The following is a 23,829-nucleotide window of genomic DNA, read 5'->3' as shown; positions in this document are numbered from 1 at the left end:
CCATCCAGGCTTCTCCCCAACTGTACAGCCTATCTGGGCTGGACCCTCCCTTCAACTTCCTGTTTTCTTTGCTTTCTGAGCAGTGGTTCATGCTCCACACCTTTTCCCCCCTTGGGATAATGCTTATATGTTTGCTTTTTTTTTTTATTAGTTATGTTCTACAGTTTTTTAGCTTTACTGAGGTATATAATTCACAACTAAAATTTGTAATACCTTCAAAGTGTACATAATGATGATTTGATACATTGTGAAAGGAATCCTCTTAACTGTTAATTAACACATCCTTCACCTCATATACTTACATCTATATTTTGGGGGGGAGGTGAGGACATTTAAGTTTTACTCTCTTTGGATATGCTTATATGTTTTAATATCTATTTTCTTAATCGCTTTGTTGAGATGTAATTCACATACCATACCATTCACCCATTTAAAGTGTGCGATTCACTGTTTTTCCAGTATACTCGCAGGGTTGTGCAACCATCAATGCAATCTAATTGTAGAACATTTTTATATCCCCCCAAAAGAAATCTCACACCCATAGTCACTCCTCATTCCTCCCTCTCCCCAGTCCCTGGAAACTATAAATCTACTTTCTGTTTCTATGGATTTGCATATTTCAGACATTTCATATGAGTGGAATCATACAATATGTGACCTTTTGTGTCTGACTTCTTTCACTTAACATTATGCTTTCAAGGTTCCTTCATGTTGTAGCCTGTATCGTTACTTTATTCCTTTTTATTGCCAAATAATATTCCTTTATATGGTTATACCACATTTTGTTTTCCCATTCAGTTTTTTTTGAATATTTGAATTTTATTTTATTTATTTTTTATACAGCAGGTTCTTATTAGTTATCCATTTTATACATATTAGTGTATGTATGTCAATCCCAATCTCCCAATTCATCCCACCACCACCACCACCCCTGCCGCTTTCCCCCCTTGGTGTCCATATGTTTGTTCTCTACATCTGTGTCTCTATTTCTGCCTTGCAAACCAGTTCATCTGTACCATTTTTCTAGATTCCACATACATGCGTTAATATACAATATTTGTTTTTCTCTTTCTGACTTACTTCACTCTGTATGAGTCTCTAGATCCATCCATGTCTCTACAAATGACCCAATTTCTTTCCTTTTTATGGCTGAGTAATATTCCATTGTATATATGTACCACATCTTCTTTATCCATTCATCTGTCAATGGACATTTAGGTTGCTTCCATGTCCTGGCTATTGTAAATAGAGCTGCAATGAACATTGTGGTACATGACTCTTTTTGAATTATGGTTTTCTCTGGGTATATGCCCAGTAGTGGGATTGCTGGGTCATATGGTAATTCTATTTTTAGTTTTTTAAGGAACCTCCATACTGTTCTCCATAGTGGCTGTATCAATTTACATTCCCACCAACAGTGCAAGAGGGTTCCCTTTTCTTCACACCCTCTCTAGCATTTGTTGTTTGTAGATTTTCCCATTCAGTTTTGTTGTTTTTACTTTTTTGGCAATTATGAACAATGCTGCTATGACCATTCTTGTACAAGTTTTGTATGGATGTATGTTTTCATTTCTCTTGAGTAGATACCTATAAGTAGAATTGCTGAATCACATAATAAGTCTATATTTAACATTTTGAGAAACTGCCAAACTATCGTCCAAATTAATTTACCATTTTTCAGTCCCACCAGCAAGGTACAAGCGTTCCAAGTTTTCCTATCCTCACCAACACATGTTATTGTCTGTCTTTTTGATTTGAGCAATCCTAGTGGGTGTGAAGTAGTATAATATTGGGATTCTGATTTACATTTTCCCAATGACTAATGATGGTGAGCATCTTTTCATGTGCTTATTGGCTATTTGTTTATCTTGTTTGGAGAAATACCTATTCAAATCTTTGGCCCATCTTTTAATCAGGTTTTTTTTGTGTTCTTATTGTTGAATTATAAGAGTTCTTATATATTCTAGATACACGTCCCTTATCAGATATATGTTGCAAATATTTTCTCCCATTCTCTGGGTTATCTTTTTGGTTTCTTGATTGTCTCCTCTGATGCACAAAAGCTTTTAAATTAAGTCCAATTTTTCTATTTTTTTCTTTTCTTGTTTGCTTTTGGTATCTTATCTAAGACATTGCCTAACCCAAGGTCACAAAGATTTGTTGTTTTCTTCTGAGACTTTTGTATTTTTACCTGTTAAATTTAGGTCTATGATCCATTTTGAGTTAATTTTTCTACGTAGTATGAGGTAGGGGCCCAACTTCATTCTTTTGCATGCAAATATCCAATTGTCCCAACACCGTTTGCAGAAAAGACTATTCTTTCCCCACTGAATTGTCTTGGCATCCTTGTCAAAAATCTGTTGACCATTGTTTTAGTTTCCTATTGCTCCTGTAACATATTACCTCATACTTAGTGGCTTAAAACAACGCAAATATATTATCTTACAGTTCTGTAGATTAGAAGTCCAACATGGGTCTAACTGGGCTAAAATCAAGATGTTGGCAGGGCTGTGTTCTTTTCTGGAGGCTCTAAGGGGGAATCCATTTTCTTGCCTCTTCCAGCTTCTAGAGGTTGGCCAAATTCCTTGGTTCGTGGTCCCTCTCCTCAGTCTTCAAAGCCAGCACCATTGTATCTCCATGACCATTCTTCTGACTCTGAACTCTTCTGCCTCCCTTTTCAATTTTTAAGTACCCATGTGACTACATTGGACCCAGCTGGATAATCTATTTTAAAGTCAGCTGATTAGCAACCTTAATTTCCCATGTAATTTTGTTGAGGAATTTTGTGTTTATATTTGTAAGGGATATTTGTCTGTAGTTTTCTTGTGATGTCCTTGACTGGTTTTAGTATCACAATAAAACTGGCATCATAGAATGAGTTGGGAAGTGTTCCCTCCTAGTCTATTCATTGGAACAATTTGTGAAGGATTGGTATTTATTCTTATTTCAGTGTTTAGTAGAATTCACCAGGGAAGCTGTCTGGGTCTGGGCTTTTCTTTGTGGGAAGTTTTTATATTACTAACTCAATCTCTTGTTGTATTTCTTTTCGGATTATCTACATCTTCTTGAGTCCATTTTGGTAGTTTGTGTCTTTATAGGAAATTGTTCATCTAAGTTATCTATATTTTAAAAATTATTTATTTACTTACTTATCTATTTATTTATTGACCGCACCGCGTGGTATGCGGGATCTTAGCTCTCGGACCAGGGATTGAACCTGTGCTCCCTGCAGCGGAAGTGCAGAGTCCTAACCACTGGACCATCAGGGAAATCCCCTAAGTTGTCTATTTTTGTTGACATATAGTTGTTCATAATGTTCCCCTTTAATCCTTTTTTCTTTATTTATGGTCAGTAGTGATGTCTCATTTTTCATTTATTGTTTTAGTAATTTGAGTCCTCTCTCTTTTATTCTTCGTCAGCCTAGATGAAGTTTTGCCAATTTTGTTGATCTTTTTAAAAAACCAAAACTTTTTTTCATTTTCTCCATTGTTTTTCTGTCTCTATTTCATTTGTTTTTCCTCTAATCCTCACTATTTCTTTCCTTCTGCATGTTTTGAGTTTAGTTTTTTCTTTCCTTTCTGGTTTCCTAAGGTGATTAGGGCATTGGTTTGAGATTTTTCTTCTTTTTAAATATAGACATTTACAGCTATAAATTCTCCCTCTTTCCCACTGCTTTAGCTGCATCCCATAAGTTTTGGTATGTTGTTTTTTGTTTTCATTAATCTCAAAGTATTTTCTACTTTTCCTTGCAATTTCTTCTTTGACTTACTGGTTATTTAGAAATACGTTGTTTAATTTCTACATATTTGTGAATTTCCTAGATTTATTCTATTATTGATGTCTAACTTAATTCCACTGTGGTTGGAGAACATACTTTGTAGGATTTTATCTTTTTAAATCTACAGAGGCTTGTTTTATGCACTAACATATGTTCTATTCTGGAGAATGTTCCATGCACACTTCAGAATAATGTATATTCTGTTGTTGTTGAGTGTTCTTTGATGCCTATTAGGTTTATTCAGTTTACTGTGTTGCTCGAATCTTCTATATCCTTATTGATTTTCTGCTTACTTGTTGGATACTGTAAATTTAAGATAGATTGATAGACCAGGCATGAGACTTTCCATGAATTTGTTCTTAGATGAAAGGAGGCCCTGTGGTCTTCAGTGAGGTTCTCAGGACTCTTTCCTTCTCAGAAGCAAGTCTTCCTTAGAGAGTTGCCAAGGGATGAAGAGTCAAGGTCATTAAATAAAAATTTCTAATACCACCTCTTCTCCATTCCACCGTAAATCTGAATTCAGACTACCCCAGAGAGGGACAAAATACCTTGTTTCCAATGCCAGGATATACCCTTAACAGAAATATATATGTATTAGTCTGGGTTCTTCAGAGAAACAAAACCAATGGGATGTATCAATGTCTGTGTATCTATGTCTATGTCTGTGTCTATCTATCTATCTGAGATATATCTTATTAGTATCTTTCTAAGATATTGTCTGTTTCATCTAAGTTATCTACTTTTGTTGGTATGCAGTTGTGTATATTTATATAGCATATATCTATATCTGTATCTACCTATCTATGTATCTATATAGAGAGAAATTTACCATAAGGAATTGGCTCATGCAATAAGGGACGCAGAGAAGTTTGAGAAGTTCACGGTCAGCAAGCTAGAGACCAGGAGAGCCAATGCTGTAAGTTGCAGTCTAAGTCTGAGGCCAAAGGCAGGAGAAGACTGATGTTCCAACTTGAAGACAGGCAGAGAGAGTAAATTCTCCCTTACTCCACCTTTTCGTTCTATTCAGGCTTTCCATGAATTGGACAAGGCCCACCCTTGGGAGGGCAATCTGCTTGCTCAGTCTACTGATTCAGATGTAATCTCATCTAGAAAAACCCTCGCAGACACACCCAGAATAATGTTTAACCAAATATCGGGGCACCCCTTGGCCTGGTTGACACATAAAATTAACCGTCACAGTATATAAGTGAAAGATGAGATGCCTTTCCAATGATCTATGATGCCTAGATTAAAGGAGGCTTTGCCCATATCAATATTTCCAATTGTCTCCTTTTTTTGGTGCCCTGGAGTTTTTTTCACCCCAGGACAAGTCATCATAATAAAATTAGGACTGAGTAAGATGTACGGTTAGTATAAAGTGAGAGAAGGGTTCTTATGAAGAGGTGGGTGGTAGGAAAGCAGAACCAGGCAAAACCTCAGTCATATCAGTTTTAGGAAGGAGCGAATATGGAGGCTGAGATCCAGCCTTAGGGACTGAGGGCTTCCTGGGATGCCAGACTTTCAGTGCTAAAACCAAAACAGTCCTAGATAAACCAAAACTAAACCCTAGAACTTGAGTCCTCTTGGAAAAGATTCATGTTTCCCTAGGGTATGAGGACCCCAGTTTGAAGATTACTGTTCTAACAAAAAATTTCTACAGTAACTTCAATTTACACTAACCACTCTCTCCCTTATTTTGTGTTAATTACTATATGCTTAGTAAAACTCTACTGACCAAGCAAATGGAAATACTCTAAGCATTTGGCATCCAAGTTGGAAACATGGTATTGTAATGCAGTTGTTTTCTTGTTTGCTAGTTGTTTCCTTTTGTAGACGTTATCTAACACACACTTTAACCACCCCCCACTACTCCAACTGTGGGCAAGAACACTGTGTTCTATTTCTTTCAAATGCTCTATAGCATGCACTTTCCAGAAATCCACCAATGTTTGTTGAGAGGATGAATGAATGAGTAAATTGATAGTTATCTAAGAGAATTTGACCTTTGCACTTTGCTTTTTCTTTTCCTTTCTTTTCTGTTTGGGCCCTACATTATTGCATGGTAGGAAGTGGAAGGAAGGGGCTGCTTACAGAACTACCTGAGTATTCTTGGAGAAATCATGATTATGAGAGAGGTGTCAGAAAACAGAGATAGGTAAATATTCAAAAAGGGAGAAACAATAAATTCTAGAATCTCAAATCAGTCAGTTTCTAGTTGCTTGCCAGGAAAATTTTAAACTGCATTATTGACAGAATGTATATAAGCTCTTAGAAAGGAAATGGATGATCACAATGGCCAGAGTGGGTTCAAGTAAAACAACTTGTAGAGAACATACAGCCGTCCGGAAGTGGCACATATATCGTGTCATCAGGGAAGGCAGTTATATCTAACCTTTCACTTTCTAGGATAAGAAGTGTGCTCTTGACCATGCCAACTAAAACACACAGCTTGAGGTAAGTGCCAGAATGCCAATTTATAAATTTACCCTAGGGACTTCCCTGGTGGTCCAGTGGTTAAGAATCCGCCTTCCAATGCAGGGGACTTGGGTTCCATCCCTGGTCGGGGAACTAAGATCCCACATGCCGCAGGGCAACTAAGCCCGTGCACCACAACTACTGAGCCCGCGCACTGCAACTAGAGAGCCCGTGCACCACAGCTAGAGAGTCTGCACGCCACGACTAGAGAGAAGCCTGCGCACTGCAACAAAAAGCCTGCGTGCAGCAACTAAGACCCGATGCAGCCAAATAAATAAATATTTAAATATATATATATATATATAAATAAAAATAAATTTTTAAAAATAAATAGCTCACTTGGACAGGAAATAATTAGCATATTCTCTCTCTATAGTCTATTTGGGGAGTCAAAATGTAATCAGAATCCACAAAATTGATTTACCATGAGAAATCATAGTTGCAGAGATTGACTTACTGCTTTCAACATCACCAATATTCTCAAATCATATAGACAGAACTGCCTGGGGGTCAGAAATGCTTGATGCATGGTTTCAGAACAAGGAAAATTGGGCAAACTAATAAATTGATTGCCTGGTAGCACGAAGCTAAGAGGTTAGTTTCAGGCATCTCAATAGAAATACTCAAAGTCTGTTGGGCAAAGCTCTATCTTTTCTGACCAATGCTGGGATGAGTATTATCAGATTTGTCTCTGTGACTCTTCTTACTCTTCCAAAGTTGATGGACACATTCTCTCAAACTAGCTACTATGGAGACTTGCTAGATGGGAATTGAAATGTGCACACCTGTGTTCTGACCAAACTGTGAGTTGCTTTTGCAGTTCAGCAGTGCAATTTGCCTTATCCTCAAGTGCTTGTTTGTATCTAAATATAGTCCTTAAGCACTTACCACATAAAATTTCCCACATTACTCTTATTTCCTACTTTGTAAATGAGTTTTCAAAGGAATTATAATAATCCCCATGTATATTGATCTCATCAAGGTTTTGACAGAGTGTTGTGGTGGAAAAATGTGAGTCAGCCAGTTGAACCACTACTGCTTTTTTGCCTTTTAACTCTTCTTGTTCTTTGAAGTCTACAAATAATGCACAAATAAATTCCATTATACAAAATCCTAACAATACATACGTATACAGAGTAAAATTTAAAAGTTGGCCTTGACACTCTTCCTATTTTTACTCTCTCCAGGGATGTCCACTGTTTGTCTTCTATTTTTGTATGTATCTAATATTTGAGTTTATTAATTATAATTCAGTATCTCTGCTTATGTATCTCTGTTTAATCTATCAGTTTCTGAAAGAGGTGTGTTAAAATCAACTATTAATTGTTGATTTATATATTTCTTCTCGCATTTCTGTTAGTTGTTGGTTGATGGATTTTTGAGGTTGTGTTATTAGGTGCAAAAATATGTTTATAATGATTAAGTCTTCTTGTTCTGTTGTTCCTCTTATCATTTAGCAAATCACACAACCCAGCTTTCTTCTCCAGAAGTTGGAAAATGAACATTAGGGCAAAATTGAAGAAATGAGAAGGAAGAAAATAAAAATGATAAGGCTAAAAATGAGTGAAATGGAGACTTTAAAAGAATAGGGATTCACACTCATTAGGATGGCAATTATAAAACAAAAACAAGACAGAAAACGATAACTGTTGCAGAGGATGTGGAGAAATTGGAACTCTTGTGCACTGCTGGTCGTAATGTGAAGTGGTGTAGTTACTATGAAAAACAGTATGGCAGTTCCTTGAAAAATTAAAAATAGAATTATCGTATGATCCAGCAAATTCACTTCTGGGTATATACCCGAAAAAATCAAAAGCAGGACCTCAGAGAGATATTTGTACAACTAATGTTCATAGCAGCATTATTCACGGTAGCCCAAAGGTGGAAATTACCCAAATAACCAATCGACTGATGAATGGATAAACCAAATGTGATAAATACATACAATGGAATATTGTTTCACAAAAATGACAAATACTGTATTATTCTACTCATATGAGGTGCTTAGAATAGCCAAGTTCTTAGAGACAGAAAGTTCAGGGGTGCTGGGGTAGGGGAAATAGGGAGATATTGTTTAACAAGTATGGAATTTTGGTTTTGCAATATGAAAAATGTTCTGTGGATGGATGGCAGTGATGTTTGCACAACAGTGTGAATATACTTAATGCCACTGAACTGTATACTTTAAAATGATACATTTTTATCATAATTTTTAATAAATAAATAATTTTTAAAGACGCAGAATATTAAAAAAACAAAGGCTGATAATCTAGGCATATTTCTGGCAACACTGATCAAGGACAAAAAAACAGGTGGGTGCAAATAAAATACAGAACAAAAAAGGGAAAAATATCTAGAGACATAATGGAGATTGAAAAATAATAAAAGGGGGCTTCCATCTGGGGCTGGAAGTAGTGACACTTCAAGGGCATTCCTATAGCACTTGAGGCACTAGGAGAAAGGAGAAGTATGAGTGACTGTTCCACAAGGAGGAGAAGCCTGCTCTTCTTGTCCCCTCCCACTGGCCCCATGGTCACTCAGATGGATCCTGAGCTTACCAAGTACTTCTTTTTTCAAATGGACCTCAAACAGTATCCAAAAGGTCATTGTTCCAGGGAGATGGAGCTCAAGTTCTAGGTTGAAGATGATCCTACCCTACATCCACTTCCTCTCCACATCTCTGTGGACAGAGCCAATACCCGTGGAACCATGCAGGGGCTTCTCCTTTCACCTGAAATAGTGGGGGCTGATGGTGCGCAGAAACAAAACCCAGGAGGAAGAGAATTTGTCATTAGTACTGGAGGCCAAGGAGCCACGAGGCCCAACTTCAGTTAGTTAGACCAGTTCCTGGGACCCTACCTATGTCCTACTCAAGAAATAGATGTCCCGGGGCTTCCCTGGTGGCGCAGTGGTTGAGAGTCTGCCTGCCAATGCAGGGGACACGGGTTCGAGCCCTGGTCTGGGAGGATCCCACATGCCGCGGAGCAACTGGGCCCGTGGGCCACAACTACTGAGCCTGCGCGTCTGGAGCCTGTGCTCCGCAACAAGAGAGGCCGCGATAGTGAGAGGCCTGCGCACCGCGATGAAGAGTGACCCCCACTTGCCGCGACTAGAGAAGGCCCTCGCACAGAAACGGAGACCCAGCACAGCCAAAAATAAATATAAATAAAAATAATAATAAATTAAAAAAAAAAAAAAGAAAGCATTTAAAAAAAAAAGAAAAAAGAAATAGATGTCCCAGACCAACTTCAAAAGAGAACGCATGACAGAAGCTCTGCCTTCACCCATCTGCTGCCTGTGTTCTCCATGAAGCCCACTTGGACCAATGTGGCAGAACCTGCCCTGCTATATCCATGGCCTGGCTGCCGGGGATGAAGCCCAAGACTGGGACAAAGTTGTACTTCACATGGCTGTCCACACACATGCATGCAGGTGGTCCCGTAGTAGCAGCAATAGCCAGGCACAGCATGAACCTTTGCTGTGCCCTGTAGATGAGTCTCAGCACTCAGAACCGTAGCTGCCTTCAAGATAAGCTTGCTGAGGCCCAGTCTGCCTGCTCTGCTGCCTGGTAGGAAACTTGTGCAAGATGTTAGAGCACTAGAAATGGCCCCTGTACCCTTTGGCCTGGGAAGTACCACCCCTGTACATCAGTCTTACCCTGTCTGGGTTCACCACTTGGGGCTTTGTGGACACTGTCTTTCACTGTGTAAGTTTTCCTTTCTACTCTAGCATCCCTGCTGAGGATGCCACCCTGAGGTAAAAGTCCGAGAAGTCCCAGGTTAAACTGGCCATGACTTTGCACTCCTGAGGACTGAGCATGTAGGTAGAGGAGCTCCCTGAGGGTGTCCAGGTCACCTAACTCTGGGAATGCACTTGGGCACAAGAAGATGTCTTTCCACGTGGCTGCAAGTGTGGATTTATCTTTTTCTTCCTTCCTACTCTGTGTCCTGGCTCAGAAAAGTTGGAGCCAGATTGCCCTCCTTCCCTGATAGGTAAGTTCCTACAGAAGGAAAGACATCATACCCATTTACCATCTGGCAAGGGCTTTCATGGGTTCCCCTAGAAGTCTGGCTTTGGCATTGACCTGAGTACATTTCAGATGGGCTCTGAATGGAAGCTTCAGGAGAGGCCTACCTTAACAAAAACTGAATGCATTCTGAGAAAGACAATATTGAACTGAAAGCCTAAAAATACTTGCCACTCATTCTATGAGCCACTCCTCATCTCACAGATGGTTAGAATGCAAGAAACTCTGGAATGCCCAATTTGTCCCCTCACGGTGGTGTTTTCTGTGGGTGACTTTTCAAAACTGGTCTGAGGGTCTTGGGATGGAAGCCCCTATTGACTCTCAGCTCATCACTTGAAGTTGGCGTCTGATAACTTCAGAGCAGCTACATGTATATGGGAATAACAAAAGACAGTTCTGTTATGTCTGAAAAGTATGCAGTTTTTGCTCTTTCCATCCAAATGCCATTCTTCTGTCCTGAGGGCATGGTGAACAAGTCTGTCAAGATTAGAATGATCTTTGACCCCAAAGAGGATTGCCACAATAGTTTCTTATGATTCTGAGTTTCAACAGCAGAAAAGTTCAAGTACAAGGCAAAGTTCTTATGCCACTTAGAAGGTGTGGCTGTCTCAGGCAGAGCTTGGAGATGTTTCTTGTCAGTTTCATCTTGCGAGTCCTGCCACAGAATGGTCGGCCTGTTGGAGTCATTTGAAATTTGGGTTTTCGCAGAGGCCCAAGGCCTTGCCCATTTTCTGAGCCAAGTGTTGCTCTTAGACAGGTGAACTGCCTGGCCATTCTCAGAGCTCTGCACTGTTCTCTTCCAAGAGAACTGCCCAGATTTTTGAAAGAAAATTCTTGCTATATAGGATTTTTGGTTTTTCTCGTTTCCTTAATGACCTATTTCTAAGAGCATTCTGTACATTAAAGTGTTGGAATTCCTAGATGAAATGGATAAATTCATAGAAAAATATAAAATACCAGATATTTATAAGAAGAAATAAGGAACTTAAACCAATCAATAAGAAACTAAAATTGAGATGAAAGTTAAAATTTCTTCACCTCTTTACCAAAGAAAACACCCAGGCCCAGTGTTTTTTTTTTTTTTTAAGAAGTTTGAGCACTAAGACCTTGAGCTCTTAGCGGTCTTCTCTCTCCTAGGGGCATTTTGGTTTTTTTTTTTTTTAATTTTATTTATTTATTTATTTATTTTTGGCTGTGTTGGGTCTTCGTTTCTGTGCAAGGGCTTTCTCCAGTTGCGGCGAGCGGGGACCACTCTTCATGGCGGTGCGCGGGCCTCTCTGTCGCGACCTCTCTTGTTGCGGAGCACAGGCTCCAGACGCGCAGGCTCAGTAGCTGTGGCTCACGGGTCCAGTTGCTCCGCGGCATGTGAGATTTTCCCAGACCAGGGCTCGAACCCGTGTGCCCTGCATTGGCAGGCAGATTCTCAACCACTGTGCCACCAGGGAAGCCCCCCAGTGGTTTTACAAGTAAGTTTTACCAGACTTTCAAGGAAAAGTTAATTTACATCTTATATAAAAAGTTGTTTTAGAAAATAGAAAAAGAAATACAGCCAATATTTTATAATAACTATAAATGGAGTATAAGCTATAAAAATTTTAAATCACTATGTTGTACATGTGAATAATTTATATTATAAATTATTACATTATTTATATTTAATATAAATATTAATTTAAATATTATAAATATTTATAATATATTATTATATTATAAACAATAATATATTATAAATCAACTATATCTCAATTTTTAAAGTTAAAAAAATGAAAATAGAAAAAGAGTGAGGTTGTATGAGGTTGCATTGTATGAGTTTAGTGTAACCTTGACTCTGAATCCAAATAATGATAATTAAAGAAAAGAAAATTATAATCTCATTTCACTTATGAAGTAGTTGTAAAAATTCTAAGTAATGTATTTACTAAATGAGTCAGACAGTGTATTTTAAAAAAATGAACCACATTCAAGTGGGATTTTTTCACAGGAACTCAAGGAAAATTTATCATCAGAAAATCTAATGACATAATTTAGCATATTAATAAGCTGAGGGAGAAAAATCACGATTAACTCATGATTATGCAGAAAAAGGTTTTGATAAAGACCTACACTTACTGATGATATTAAAAACCTCTTAGCAAACAAGGAATAGGGAGTACTTCCTTAACTTGGTAAAGGTCATATGTCAAAAACCTACAGCAAATATTACGCTTAATGAAGAAATATAGATACATTCTATTTAAGATTAGGAGAAGAAAAGGTTGTCCACTATCACTATTTTTTTTAATTTATTTCTTTTTTATTTTTGGCTGTGTTGGGTCTTCCTTGCTGCACGCAAGCTTTCTCTAGTTGCGGTGAGCAGGGGCTACTCTTCGTTGTGGTGCACGGGCTTCTCATTGTGGTGGCTTCTCTTGTTGTTGAGCAAGGGCTCTAGGTGCGTGGGGTTTAGTAGTTGTGGCACACAGGCTCAGTAGTTGTGGCTCACGGGCTTAGTTGCTCTGCAGCATGTGGGATCTTCCCTGACCAGGGGTCAAACCCGTGTCCCCTGCATCGGCAGGCAGATTCTTAACCACTGCACCACCAGGAAAGTCCCACTATCACTATTTCTGGTTAACAGTACTGGAAGCACTAGTCGATCCTCTAAGGAATGATGAAAAAACAAGTATAAAGATTGGAAAGGAAGAGATAAAATTGTCATTATTTTATCTGCTTAGAAAAACCAATGGAATCAACAGAGTATTAAGACCAATAAGAGAGCTCAGCAAGGTTGCTGGATTCAGGATAAACTTTTAAAATGTAATAATATTTCTGTATAGCAGCCATAATCAGCTAGAAAATATAATAAGAATAAGAGCATTCTCAAGAGCAACAAAAACTATGAACTACTTAGTTGAACAAAACTATTTCACTTAAGCAAGAATACACAGATGATCATACTAAGTGAAGTAAGTCAGACAGAGAAAGACAAATATCACATGATATCACTTATATGTGGAATCTAAAAAATGATACAAATGAACTTATTTACAAAACAGAAATTGATTCACAGATATAGAAAACAATCTTATGTACCAGAGCAGAAAAAGGAGGGAGAGATAAATTAGGAGTCTGGGAATAACAGATACACACTGCTATATGTAAAACAGATAAACAACAAGGACCTACTGTATAGCACAGGGAACTATATTCAATACCTTGTAATAACTTATAATGGAAAAGAATCTGAAAAAGAATAGATATATACATGTATATGTATAACTGAATCACTTTGCTGTACAACCCAAACTAACACAACATTGTAACTCAACAATGAATCAATTGTTATTGAATCAATACATCAATAAAATTAAAGAAAAAAAGAATACACAGACATTTGTGGAGTAAACTACAAAATTAATAAAGGATATAGAAGATGTTTGAAATAAAATGAGAGATATTTCATGTTTTTGGAAGGATTGACTTCAAAGTATAAAGATAGCAATCCTCCCCAAATTAACCCCTGGATTCAATGAAATCCCAATCAGAATTTCAGTTGAATTTTTTAGAAACTCAGCAAACTTTCTCTAAAATCTATATAGAAAACTAAGGGTCCAGATATAACTAAGTCAACCTTGGAAAAAATAAGCATTAAGAGAAGAGTTTTATCTCACCAAGTATTAAGACATGCTACAAAGTCATAATAATAAAGCAGTGTGATGTTGGCTCAAACACAGACAAAAAGATCAGTAGAACAGAGCAGAGAGCTCAGAAATTGACCTATATATAAATACGGGAACTTAGTATGTGGTAAAGTGGGAGCTGCAACAAAACAGGGAGAGGAGGCACTGTTTCATAGGTGATGTTGGGAAAACAGTCTCCCAATATGGAGAAAACAAAACAGAATCTCTACCAAGCTCCATACACAAAGGATGCTCGAATTCATCAGTTGTCAGATAAGGACAATTTAAAACAGCCCTTACAAATAAGATGGCCCTTTATAGCTAGTCAACCGTAAAACTAGGAATCTGGTTAATACTAGGTAGCGGTGAAGATGTGGGGCTCTAGGGCACATGCAGTGCTGCTGCACGTGCAGACACTGTGGCCATTCTGGATGGCACTCTGGGTGTACCCAGCATTCTGCTCCTGGACATGTGTTTTTAAAAATCTGACATGAATCCATAAGGAGATATGCGATGGTATTCATGACAGCATTGTTTGGGGCGATAGGGAGTTGGAGACAATCTGGATGTCCATCCCTGGGGCTCTGGGTGGTCAAAATGTGATGGGTGCACACTGTGGAGTACCCTGCAGCAAATTAGAAGCAAAGGACTTAAAAACATAGGATGGAATGGAAGAAGTAACAATGTGATCTGAGACATAAGTAGTATTGTATTATATATTTGCAATATAAATGCATTATCATTTGAATGATTTTTAAATCCATTCATGCAACAATGCACATGGTTCAACGACACGCATTGCATTAGTTGTCTATGGCTGCTTACCAGATTACCCCCAAACTTAAACAGCAATCAGCATGTATTATCTCACACGGCTTCTGTGGGTCAGGAATTCTACAGGTTAGAGCAGCTTAGCTGGGTGCCTCTGCCTCAGGGCCTCTCATGGGTTGCACGCAAACTGTTGGTCAGGACTGCAGTCATCTAAAGGCTGAACTGGTGCTGGAAGGTCTATTTTTGAGATGGTACACATACACACATGGTTGCTAGTTAGTGCTGGTGTGGTTGATAAACTTGAGTTCCTCACCACTTGGGCCTCTCCTCAGGGCTACTTGAGTATCTTCATGACTTAACAGCTGGCTTCCCCCAGAGGGAGAGATCCCAGAGAGAGCAAGGAGGAAGCTGCAGTGTCTTTTATAACCTAGTTTCTCAGGTAACGCGCTGACACTTCTGCCACATGCTACCTGTTAGAAGCAAGTCCCTAGGTCCAGCCCACACTCACGGGGAGGAGGATTATGCTCCACCTTTTTTTTTTTTTTTAATTTTTATTGGGGTATAATTGCTTTACAATGGTGTGTTAGTTTCTGCTTTATAACAAAGTGAATCAGCTATACATGTACATACATCCCAATATCTCCTCCCTCTTGCGTTTCCCTCCCATCCTCCCTATCCCACCCATCAAGGTGGTCACAAAGCACCGAGCTGATCTCCCTGTGCTATGTGGCTGCTTCCCACTAGCTATCTATTTTACATTTGGTAGTGTATATATGTCTATGCCACTCTCTCACTTCGTCCCAGCTTACCCTCCCCCTTCCCCATGTCCTCAAATCCATTCTCTACGTCTGCGTCTTTATTCCTGTCCTACCCCTAGGTTCTTCAGAACCATTTTTTTCTTTTTCTTTTTTTCTTTTTTTTTAGATTCCATATATATGTGTTAGCATACTGTATTTGTTTTTCTCTTTCTGACTTACTTCATTCTACATGACAGACTCTAGGTCCATCCACCTCACTACAAATGACTCAATTTCGTTTCTTTTTATGGGCAATATGCCACTGTATATATGTGCCACATCTTCTTTATCCATTCGTCTGTCGATGGACACTTAGGTTGCTTCCATGTCCTGGCTATTGTAAATAGAGCTGCAATGAACATTGTGGTACATGACTCTTTTTGAATTATGATTTTCTTAGGGTATATGCCCAGTAGTGGGATTGCTGGGTCATATGGTAGTTCTATTTGTAGCTTTTTAAGGAACCTCCATACTGTTCTCCATAGTGGCTGTATCAATTTACATTCCCACCAACAGTGCAAGAGTGTTCCCTTTTCTCCACACCCTCTCCAGCATTTATTGTTTGTAAATTTTTTGATGATGGCCATTCTGACTGGTGTGAGGTGATACCTCATTGTAATTTTGATTTACATTTCTCTAATGATTAGTGATGTTGAGCATCCCTTCATGTGTTTGTTGGCAATCTGTATATCTTCTTTGGAGAAATGTCTATTTAGGTCTTCTGCCCATTTTTGGATTGGGTTGTTTGTTTTTTTGATATTGAGCTGCTTGTAAGTTTTGGAGATTAATCCTTTGTCAGTTGCTTCATTTGCAAATATTTTCTCCCATTCTGAGAGTTGTCTTTTCATCTTGTTTATGGTTTCCTTTGCTGTGCAAAAGCTTTTAAGTTTCATTAGGTCCCATTTGTTTATTTTTGCTTTTATTTTCATTTCTCTAAGAGGTGGGTCAAAAAGGATCTTGCTATGATTTATGTCATAGAGTGTTCTGCCTATGTTTTCCTCTAAGAGTTTTATAGTGTCTGGCCTCACATTTAGGTCTTTAATCCATTTTGAGTTTATTTTTGTGTATGGTGTTAGGGAGTGTTCTAATTTCATTCTTTTACATGTAGCTGTCCAGTTTTCCCAGCACCACTTATTGAAGAGGCTGTCTTTTTCTCCATTGTATATTCTTGCCTCCTTATCAAAAATAAGGTGACCATACGTGTGTGGGTTTATCTCTGGGCTTTCTATCCTGTTCCATTGATCTATATTTCTGTTTTTGTGCCAGTACCATCCTGTCTTGATTACTGTAGCTTTGTAGTATAGTCTGAAGTCTGGGAGCCTGATTCCTCCAGCTCCATTTTTTTCCCTCAAGACTGCTTTGGCTATTCGGTGTCTTTTGTGTTTCCATACAAATTGTGAAATTTTTTTGTTCTAGTTCTGTGAAAAATGCCATTGGTAGTTTGATAGGGATTGCATTGAATCTGTAGATTGCTTTGGGTAACACAGTCATTTTCACAATGTTGATTCTTCCAATCCAAGAGCATGGTATATCTCTCCATCTGTTTGTATCATCTTTAATTTCTTTCATCTGTGTATAGTTTTCTGCATACAGGTCTTTTGTCTCCTTAAGTAGGTTCATTCCTAGGTATTTTATTCTTTTTGTTGCAATGGTAAGTGGGAGTGTTTCCTTAATTTCTCTTTCAGATTTTTCATCATTAGTGTATAGGAATGCAAGAGATTTCTGTGCATTAATTTTGTATCCTGCTACTTTACCAAATTAATTGATTAGCTCTAGTAGTTTTCTGGTGGCATCTTTAGGATCCTCTATGTATAGTATCATGTCATCTGCAAACAGTGACAGCTTTACTACTTCTTTTCCGATTTGGATTCCTTTCATTTCTTTTTCTTCTCTGATTGCTGTGGCTAAAACTTCCAAAACCATGTTGAATAATAGTGGTGAGAGTGGACAACCTTGTCTTGTTCCTGATCTTAGAGAAAATGGTTTCAGTTTTTCACCATTGAGAACAATGTTGGCTGTGGGTTTGTCATATATGGCCTTTATTATGTCGAGGTAAGTTCCCTCTGTGCCTACTTTCTGGAGGGTTTTTATCATAAATGGGTGTTGAATTTTGTCGAAAGCTTTTTCTGCATCTATTGAGATGATCATATGGTTTTTCTCCTTCAGTTTGTGAATATGGTTTATCACATTGATTGATTTGCGTATATTGAAGAATCCTTGCATTCCTGGGATAAACCCCACTTGATCATGGTGTATGATCCTTTTAATGTGTTGTTGGATTCTGTTTGCTAGTGTTTTGTTGAGGATTTTTGCATCTGTGTTCATCAGTGATATTGGCCTGTAGTTTTCTTTCTTTGTGACATCTTTGTCTGGTTTGGGTATCAGGGTGATGGTGGCCTCGTAGAATGAGTTTGAGAGTGTTCCTCCCTCTGCTATATTTTGGAAGAGTTTGAGAAGGACAGGTGTTAGCTCTTCTCTAAATGTTTGATGGAATTTGCCTGTGAAGCCATCTGGTGTGTTCCACCTTTTGAAGGGAGGAGTGTCAAAGAATTTGTGTACATAGTTTAAAAACACCACAAAAAGTATACATTAAACGAAAGAATATACATTAAACAGTTTGGAATGGTTGCCTATGATAGGGAATAGGATAAAAGGGAACAGATGGAAGGGAGGGAGGGAGGGAAGGAGGGAGAGAGGAAGGCTAACAAGAGGCCCTGCGTGGACCAAAAATGACAGTGTGCACCGAATTCTCTGCATCTGGAGTTAAAAAAAAAAAAAAAGTAACTCAGTGTGCATCTTTTCAGTCTCCTTTCTATATATTCACATAAGCACAAAAACCTTTAAACTTTTTTTTTTTTTTTGGCCACGTCATGAGGCATGTGGGATTTTAGTTCCCCAGCCAGGGATCAAACCTGTGCCCCTGCAGTCAGTGGCAGAGTCCTAAACTGGAAGGGAGGACTGGCAGAAGGGAGTCCGCCAGGGAAGTCCCTAAACCTTTATACTTATAGCTTTTGTTTTTTGGTGTTTTCTTTTAAAATCCTGGCTGGGATCTTATTATACATAGTGATCTACAACTAGGTTTTTTCACTGCACTGTGCATCTTGGAGAGTTTTCCCATGTCACTATACAGATGTCTGCTTCTTCTTATTACTGCATATCATTCCACAGAATGGATATAGCAAAATCTATTTAATCACTTCCTTATTGATGGACATTCAAGTGAATTTTACTTCTCTTCTGTTTTCCTTTCTCTCTGGTTGGCTGAATGTCTGTCTCTGTATATCCACCTTTGTTCCTCTGTTCTCTCTGCACTTTCCCTTTACTTATTTTGTCTCCTTTGGAGTTCAAGATTGGAGGATAAGGGACGTGCAATGACTCTGCTGCAGGCAGGGGTGGTAACCTGAGGGCAGGCAGGGCCGACTGTGGCAGGCTTGCTATTCCTTCGGCCTGCCTCCTCCTAACTAGCTAAATGGAGGATCTGATGCAGCTCAGCAAACATCCTGGTCCTTGCCTTCAAAGACCTCTCACCTAGCAGGGGAACAGACATGTGAGTAACCCACCCAAGGCAGAACGGTGTAGGGTGAGGAGCAGCCTTCCAAGTCTCACTGTGTGCCTGGGCTCTCGTCCACCGCCATCACTTACTAGATGTTTGGCACTGGGCAAGTTATTTCACCTCCTGATACCTCAGTGTTCCCATCTGTAAAATGACGATGTAAGAGTCTTTTTTTCTTAAGACGTTGATCTGAGAAATAAGATAATACATGTAAAGTACTTAGCACAGTGCTTGGCATGTACTGATCTAGAACACTGAACCGTTAGGAAACTAGCCAGGGTGTAGTTGTGCATAGAATGGGGTACCAATAAAACAGGGAGAAAAAAACCCAAAACAAAACAGGGAGACGTGGGCTCTGGGTTCTGTGGGGTTGGAAGAAATCCTCACAAATCCTTTGGACATAACCCAAAGGATGGGCAGAGTTTCCCCTGGCAGAGCTAGAGGGAGGTATTCCAGGGGGACAAAAAGGTAAAAGTAAAAGCACTGAGGTGGAAATAAGAGGCATGTTTGGGGTATAGGGAGTAGCGCCCTCTGACTGGAAGGTCATTTTCACTGGCAAGGGGAGGAAAGGTCCTTTCAGGGATGTGCACAGCCAGGCTTCTGGCACAGGGAAGGGAGTTCAGGGCCCTTCCATGGACTTGAGCCCCAAAGCCGAAGCTGCAGGTCTATCCCAGGACCACAGTCAGGGTCAGGCAGGGATCCGGGAAGGGAGCTCCCTTCCCACCATCCTCCTGCCCTCTAGAGCAGGGGCCTCCTCCCAGGGCCTGGCCACTCCCCGCATCCAGCACCCCCGCCCCTCAGCCGGCTGGGAGGCAGTCAGGAGGCTTTTCGCGGGGGCTGTGCCGGTGGGCGGTTTTCCCAGAGCAAGGAGCGGAGCAGGACTGAGTTGGCGCTAGCTTCCTCAGATATAGACGTTGCTGGCTGGATGACCAGCCTGCCCCGCTAGCGTGAGCCCAAGGGCTTCCTCAGGCCCTGTGTTCCTGTCCTGGGGGCTGCAGCATCATACCTCAGGGGTGTGGCATGTCTCAGAGAGAGGCCAGAGGGGCACTGGCCATGCCAGGGGTAGGGAAGAGCCCGGCCAAGGCCACACCGAGGTTGCTAGCAGGCACTGACAGGAAGAGGAGCCGCCTGAGCAGGACAGGGCAGGACCTGTGGGAAGAGACCAGCTGGAGCAACCAAAGATGGAGCAGAGCTGCCCCAAGCCCTCGAGGGGCCAGGGCCAGGAGCCTGGCTCGTGGCCAGGTAAGAAAGCCGGGCCCTGAAGAGGTAGCTGGGAGAGGCAGGCATGGGAGGGGCTGCGATGTCCCCTCTGATGGCAGAGCCTCACTCATGGTTACTGCCCTGCCCAAGAGAGGGGACATTGGCCAACTTCCGCTCCAAGGCTCCATGCTTGGGTGGTTAGGGAAGTCAGAGCCGGTCTTAACCAGAGCGTGGCTCAGAGAGCTGGCCCAACTCACTTCTCTCAAGGAAACTGAGGCCCGGAGAAGTGATATGTTTCCCAAGGTCCCAGAACAGCAGTCAGCGACAGGGCCAGCACGCTTTGGTGTCCTTTCCTCTTTACCACAGTTGCCTCTACATCTCAGGACCTGGCTGGGCCTAGGGTCAGCCCTACAGAGCAGGGCAGGGCTGTGTGCTCCCTGTGGCCCCAGGGCATCCTGATAAGCAGGGTTCAGACTTAGGTGTGGATGCAGCAAGGGCCAGGGGGAGGCACAGTGGAGGGTGGGAAAGAATACAGGACTCTCGGTTCTGAGCCCAGATGAGGTCTTCTCTCCATTTCCTCTGCCATAAAGCGGGGCCGGGCTGAGAGCAGACAAAGAGGGGACGAGGCCCTTGGGTCTCTGTCATTCGGCATGCTACTACCCTGGCAGGAGACCTTGCCCTAGGATGCTCTTAGCAACCAGGGACGATGGCGTCCGGTCAGACCCGCTCACCCGGGGTCCTCTGTGCAGAGTGAAGCCAGTCCTGAGAACGCCGCTCGGGAGCGGAGCCGGGTGAGGACGCTGCGCCAGGCCTTCCTGGCCCTGCAGGCCGCTCTGCCTGCCGTGCCGCCCGACACCAAGCTGTCCAAGTTGGACGTGCTGGTGCTGGCCACCAGCTACATAGCCCACCTCACCCGCACACTTGGCCACGAGATGCCTGGCCCCGCCTGGCCACCCTTCCTGCGTGGACTCCGCTACTTGCACCCTCTCAAGGTAGGTCATGGGCCCGGGGCCTTGGGGAAGGGGGTTTGGGATGGGGGATACTGGACTCAGTGCCCCTGCCCTCGGCAGAGCTGACGCTGGGGCCAGCTGCTTCCTGCTCTCTCAGGGGGAGAAGAGCTGAGGCTGGCTCTTGGGACTGGAATGATAATGTTTCTCATGGGATGCAGTGGGAGTGATGACTGGAAATGACTTCATGAGAATATGGTTCCTCCAAGGGGAGGGAAATTCTTAGAGGCCCCAAGACTCTGGAGCACTTAGTGGTAGAGGACAAAAGGGGGTAGCTTCCAGGGCTGGGGCCTGGCAAAGAAACCACACCTAGGAGATTCCTAGATTCCAAGGGGCACCATGCCACTGTACAGTGCCTTGGTGTCCTCTGGACTTCTGTCTCAGGAGGGATCCCCCTTTGGAGGACAAAGCTCTAAGAAAGCATCACTCTAGATAACTCTTGGTTACCAAGCTGGGTGGGGGAGTGGCAGGGGCTGGGAAAGGGGGAAGGAGGGCTTCCTGCATGCATCACTTGCCCGACTGTCACCTACCTTTCCTGAACCTCAGTTTTATTATACGGAAAGGGAAGATAACATGAGTCTGACTTTGCTTCCAGGGTATGAAATGAGATCATGAAGGAAAAGTATGATTAACAATATCATCATCGCAATAACAGCTAACATTATCTGGGGGCTAAAGTAATGCCCAGAGCTAGACTAAATGCTTTAGTGCATTTTTATCTTTTAATCTGCACAAGAACCAAATGAGAATTTAAAAAAAGAAAATGAAAAAACAAATAGAAAAAGAACCAAATGAAGATTACTTTACAGATGAGGAAACTGAAGCTTAGGTAGGTTAAGTGGCTGAATGCAGTTCAGGCCCGGGGCTCATAGCCACTAAGCAGGCCCCGGGCGTGGGGTGGAGCACACTGTAAGTTGCTGACTGTGAGTGTAGCTGTTATAAAGGGCCGTCTTTGCCCTCTGAGGACAGCAACTTTATTTCTATAGAGGATACTTTTCACCATCTCTCTTCCTTAAACATCATAGTTCTGAAATGTCTTGAAACTTAAGATATTTTTCTTTCATATAAATACAACTAAAATGCAAGAATTTGAGACTAAAAGGGGCAACTCTGAAATGCCAATGGTGGTACCTGGTAGAGTGTCCCCGGGTGGCACAGTTGCTTGCTTAGCTGTAAGATGGCGGCCAAGGTGAGGCCCTTGCAGGAAGCGGGTGATGCATAAATATGTTGAAGAATGAATAAATGAGAGCCCAGCTAGGTCTAGCACTCTGGCAGCTGGGTGGGGTGGGTTTGCTAGCCAGGAGCAGTGGCCCTCAGTCCCCAAGTGGGGGGCTGTCAAGAGGAGGGCAGACCTCAGAGCCAAGTCAACCTGGCCTTATCTGGGACTGGCCACACTCCTGCTGGAAGGATGGACAATCCTGGGAGGTGCCCTGCTTAGGGGGAGTGGGCAGCACTGACATCTGGGGCCACAGGCACTTGGGTCCGGGACTGGGCAAGAGAAGGGGTCAGGACTGTTCAGTGTCAGGAGGAGCCTGCCCTTGCCCCACTCTGCTGCCCTCCCCACTGCCCAGGCCCTGGCTGCTGCCAGCTCTGCCGCCCGCCTCCCTCCCCACCATCGGGGGCTCCTCTTGGGGCCCTTGCTTTTCTCAGACGTCTCCTCCTGTGCCTCTCAGCCAGGCTCAAATGGTCAGGAGAATCTGTGAGGCCATGAGTGGTGGTGAGCCTGGGACTGCTGTCATCGGAGCAGTCGTGGGGACGGGTCTCAGGGAGGGGGCTAGGGAAGGCCCGGTCTGGGGTGTCGAGGACGACGAGGGCTGTGCCAGTGAGCATGACCCTCATCCCCTCCCCATGTCTTGCAGAAGTGGCCGATGCGATCGCGTCTCTACGCCGGAGGCCTGGGGTGCTCTGGCCTTGACTCCACCACAGTCGTCACCTCGGGCCAAAGAACAAAGGAGGCAGAGACTGGACCCCAAGTCTCTGGAGAGGCAGATGCTCTTCTTCCCACCAGGCCACTCTCACCAGCACCTGGTGACAAGTGATCATCACAGTCGCCCTTTTCTCCTGGGCTGTGACTCAAGCTTAGGGACCTGGATTCTCTGCCAGGCCCTGCCTGTCTTCATTCTGCCTCTCACCCATCGATCTGATTCAGGCTCCACTCCCAGGTTCCAGCACATGGACCAGGCAGAGGAGTGGGCACCTCTGTGACGGAGAGTACTCAGGAGGACCAGGGAGCAGATCCTCATCTTGTCCCCCACGGGTGATGCCCCAGTGGCTCCCTTGTGGCAGTTACAGGGAGGTGGGCAAGGAAAGGATCTGACTGAGTTGGAAGTTGAGTTAGGGCACTGTCCCTTGCTTTTCTCCCCTAAGGTTCCCACAGACCCTCTGGAGATTGCAAGAAGACAGACACTGCTGCACATGTACAGAGGTAGTGGCTGAGGCTGGCAGCAGCTGTAGGTGCTGATGGGAAAGCCAGGGGCCAGACAGGCTCTCGGCAGCTGTGAGTGTGAGCAGAGCTGGGCCGGGGTCACATAGGTAGAGAGGAAACTGAAGAAGGGAACATACTTGGTT

The 23,829-nt window shown here is 42.1% G+C and overlaps 1 protein-coding gene across 1 annotated transcript; it reads left to right on the top strand.

Moving 5' to 3' along the window:
- The first annotated feature begins 20,074 nt into the window (after positions 1-20,074).
- Positions 20,075-23,300, top strand: TCF23 (transcription factor 23). Its single transcript, XM_007191313.2, has 3 exons — positions 20,075-20,296; positions 21,004-21,246; positions 23,121-23,300. Exons 1-3 carry the CDS (start codon positions 20,075-20,077, stop codon positions 23,298-23,300), a joined length of 645 nt encoding a protein of 214 aa, XP_007191375.1.
- The last annotated feature ends 529 nt before the right edge of the window (positions 23,301-23,829 follow it).

The sequence above is a fragment of the Balaenoptera acutorostrata genome, chromosome 12 (assembly GCF_949987535.1).
Source record: "Balaenoptera acutorostrata chromosome 12, mBalAcu1.1, whole genome shotgun sequence".
In the NCBI taxonomy this organism is placed as follows: domain Eukaryota; kingdom Metazoa; phylum Chordata; class Mammalia; order Artiodactyla; family Balaenopteridae; genus Balaenoptera; species Balaenoptera acutorostrata.
This window is presented reverse-complemented; position numbering and strand designations above follow the sequence as displayed.